This window comes from Echinops telfairi, unplaced genomic scaffold (genome assembly GCF_000313985.2).
Source record: "Echinops telfairi isolate 266 unplaced genomic scaffold, ASM31398v2 ScPeMD7_655;HRSCAF=1070, whole genome shotgun sequence".
Classification (NCBI taxonomy): Eukaryota; Metazoa; Chordata; class Mammalia; order Afrosoricida; family Tenrecidae; genus Echinops; species Echinops telfairi.
In genome coordinates this window covers 15,464,968-15,467,504 of record NW_022104553.1, presented here as the reverse complement: position 1 = coordinate 15,467,504, position 2,537 = coordinate 15,464,968, and the positions used below count along the sequence as shown (strand labels likewise).

The 2,537-nt window shown below is 51.6% G+C and overlaps 1 protein-coding gene across 2 annotated transcripts in view; it reads right to left on the bottom strand.

Moving 5' to 3' along the window:
• LOC101639063 (zinc finger protein 551-like) overlaps window positions 1–2,537 on the bottom strand; it is a 25,728-nt gene that overhangs the window by 16,597 nt on the left and 6,594 nt on the right. The window contains exon 3 of one of the 2 annotated variants that reach the window (XM_045292329.1): window positions 1,760–1,843. In XM_045292329.1, coding sequence (XP_045148264.1) covers window positions 1,760–1,843 — 84 coding nt within the window. Of the gene's footprint in view, window positions 1–6; window positions 1,844–2,537 lie in introns of those variants that run through there. The other variant, XM_045292328.1, reaches the window with a different exon arrangement.

Sequence of the window (2,537 nt, the reverse complement as noted above, 5' to 3'; positions counted from 1 at the left end):
TTGGGGTGACTGATTAACATGGTGGGAACCTGCCAGCTGGGAGAATAAGCTCTGCCATGAGAACGGGCAGGACTGGATTCTGGGAGAGGTCCTGGAAGTGAATAATGTGCAATGCAGCTTACAAAACCTTTACATTGGCCTGGAACTCAGGTACTTTCGTCCTCTGGATGTTCCAAAGTATGAGGTTCAAACTCAGGCTCTGCTTTCAGGTCTCTCCAGGGCCATTCTGCTGAACAGAGAGTTAGCAAGGCCTTCCCCGTTTGCGGGCTTTCTCGCGTGGCATGCCGTTAGACCTTGAGCTAAAAGCTTTCGTGTGCGCGTTCTCAGGAGGCCACTCCCTGTCTGTGAACACTTCAGTATTGGATGAGGCTGGAACTTTGGCTGAAGGATTTCCCATACTCGCCACACTCGTATGGTCTTGCTCCTCCCATGAACTCTCTGGTGTTGGCCGAGAGTGGATTTTTGGCTAAAGAATTCCCCACCGTCGTGAGGCCCTTTCCCAGGGCATATTCTCCAGAATTAAATGAGGGTGAAGCCAAAGAATTGGTCACCAAATTCACTCTGGTGTGGCTCCTGTGCATTCTCTCATGTTGTGCAAGGATGGTGATGTGGCTGAAGGATTTCCCACACTGGCCACAGATGTACAGGCTTACTCCAGCGTGGCTTCTCCAGTGCTTATTAAGACCGGAGTTGTGGCTAAAGCATTTCCCACACTCCCCACACTCATAAGGCCTTTCTCCGGTGTGAACTGTCTGATGTTGCCGGAGAGCAGAACTTTGCCTAAAGCATTTTCCACACTTGCTGCACGCATAAGGCTTTTCTCCAGTATGGACTCGCCGGTGTTGGATGAGGCCAGAACTTTGACTGAAGGGTTTGCCACATTCGTCGCACACGTAAGGTTTCACTCCAATGTGACTCCGCTGGTGTTGAATGAGTCCAGATCTTTGGCGGAAGGATTTTTCACACTCATTGCACTTATAAGGCCGGTCGCCAGTGTGCGATCTCCGGTGCTGACTGAGAGTGGAACTACGGCTAAAGAATTTGCCACACTCACTGCACTCATAAGGCCTTTCTCCAGTGTGCACTCTACGGTGTTGAATGAGTGTGGAGTTTTCACTAAAGGTTTTCCCGCACTCCAAACACTCATAGGGCTTTGCTCCTGTGTGGAGTCTCTGGTGCTGAACGAGGCTGCAGCTTCGAAGAAAGGCTTTGCCGCACTCACTGCACGCATACGTCTTCCCACCCGTGTGGATTCTCTGGTGTCTACTAAGGGAGGAGTGGTGGGTAAAGGATTTCCCACATTCACCACAGATGTAGGGCCTTTCTCCTGTGTGAATTTTCTGGTGTCTGCTCACAGAGGAGTGGTGGGTGAAGGTTTTCCCACATTCACCACACATATAGATCCTTTTCTTATTGTGCATTTGCTGCTGCTGCTGCTGAGCCCGTCTGTAATGGTAGCTGGGGGCTTTCCTGCATTGACTATCCTCACAGAGCCCCTCTCCAGCGCAGACACTCTGGTGGTGAGCAAGGGTGTGGCCCTGGCTTGAAGCTTTCCCAGGCTCACCACTCTTGTAATGACTTTTTCTGCCGAAAAAGGGCGCGCCGTGCACAGTGTGACCACCTGCCTTCTCGCTGTGAGCAGCGGGTCGGTGCTGGCGAAAGACCGATGGGACTGGGTACGCCTTCCCAATCTCAGACACAATGTCTTTAAAGACCGGGGCACACATATCCCAGGGGCGAGTCTTCTGAGCGGACAGACCTGTCTGTGGAGTCCTTGCGTGGGACACTCCCATAGAGACACGCTGCCCAGAAGCTGTCTCCTCCTCCACTTCATTCCAGTGGCCTGAAAGCAGAAAAAGGCTGGTAAATATATGTTGACCTCGGTGGGCAGGGAGAGCCCCCCATTAAGAATGTGTGCCAGTCACGTCAAGAAACGGGTCCATGGAATTGGTCTGCGCATGAGCAGCCGGAGGCACGTTCAGGGAGAGGCTCCAGCAGTCCTAGTAATCGAACTATGACGAAGCACGGAAGGCCTCAGCAGACAAAGGGCAAGATACAGCAGTGCGGTCCAGGAAGAAGCAAGGTCTCTATCTCCCTCCTCCACCATCAGCCTCAAGAGAGGATCTTGGCTGCTGGTGCCACGTGAGAGCGATATTGAAGGCTGGTTGTGTCCAGGCCCAGGGAAATCCCACTGGACTTGAGTAGCAATTGTTGAAGGATATGGGCACCACTCAAGACACGTGATGTTTGGGTTGTTGTTGAAGAATACGGGATAGGGAGTAGTAAAGAAGCTGGAAAGGCAGGGCAGCCAAAGCCTGGGAGTCTCGTTTGAAATGACAAGACAGTAAAGTGTGGAGTGACAAGAAAATATAGAAATGAGGTGTGGCCAGTGGCATCTACAGCAAAGCAGTGGTGAACATAGGACAAGAGTCCTGTATGACTTAAGCAAAGACATGCAATTGGGTGGCCACAAGAAGAGGATTCAGTGGACTCTGTTCTCATAATTTGTCATTCCGTGATGCTCACCTTCCAGACAC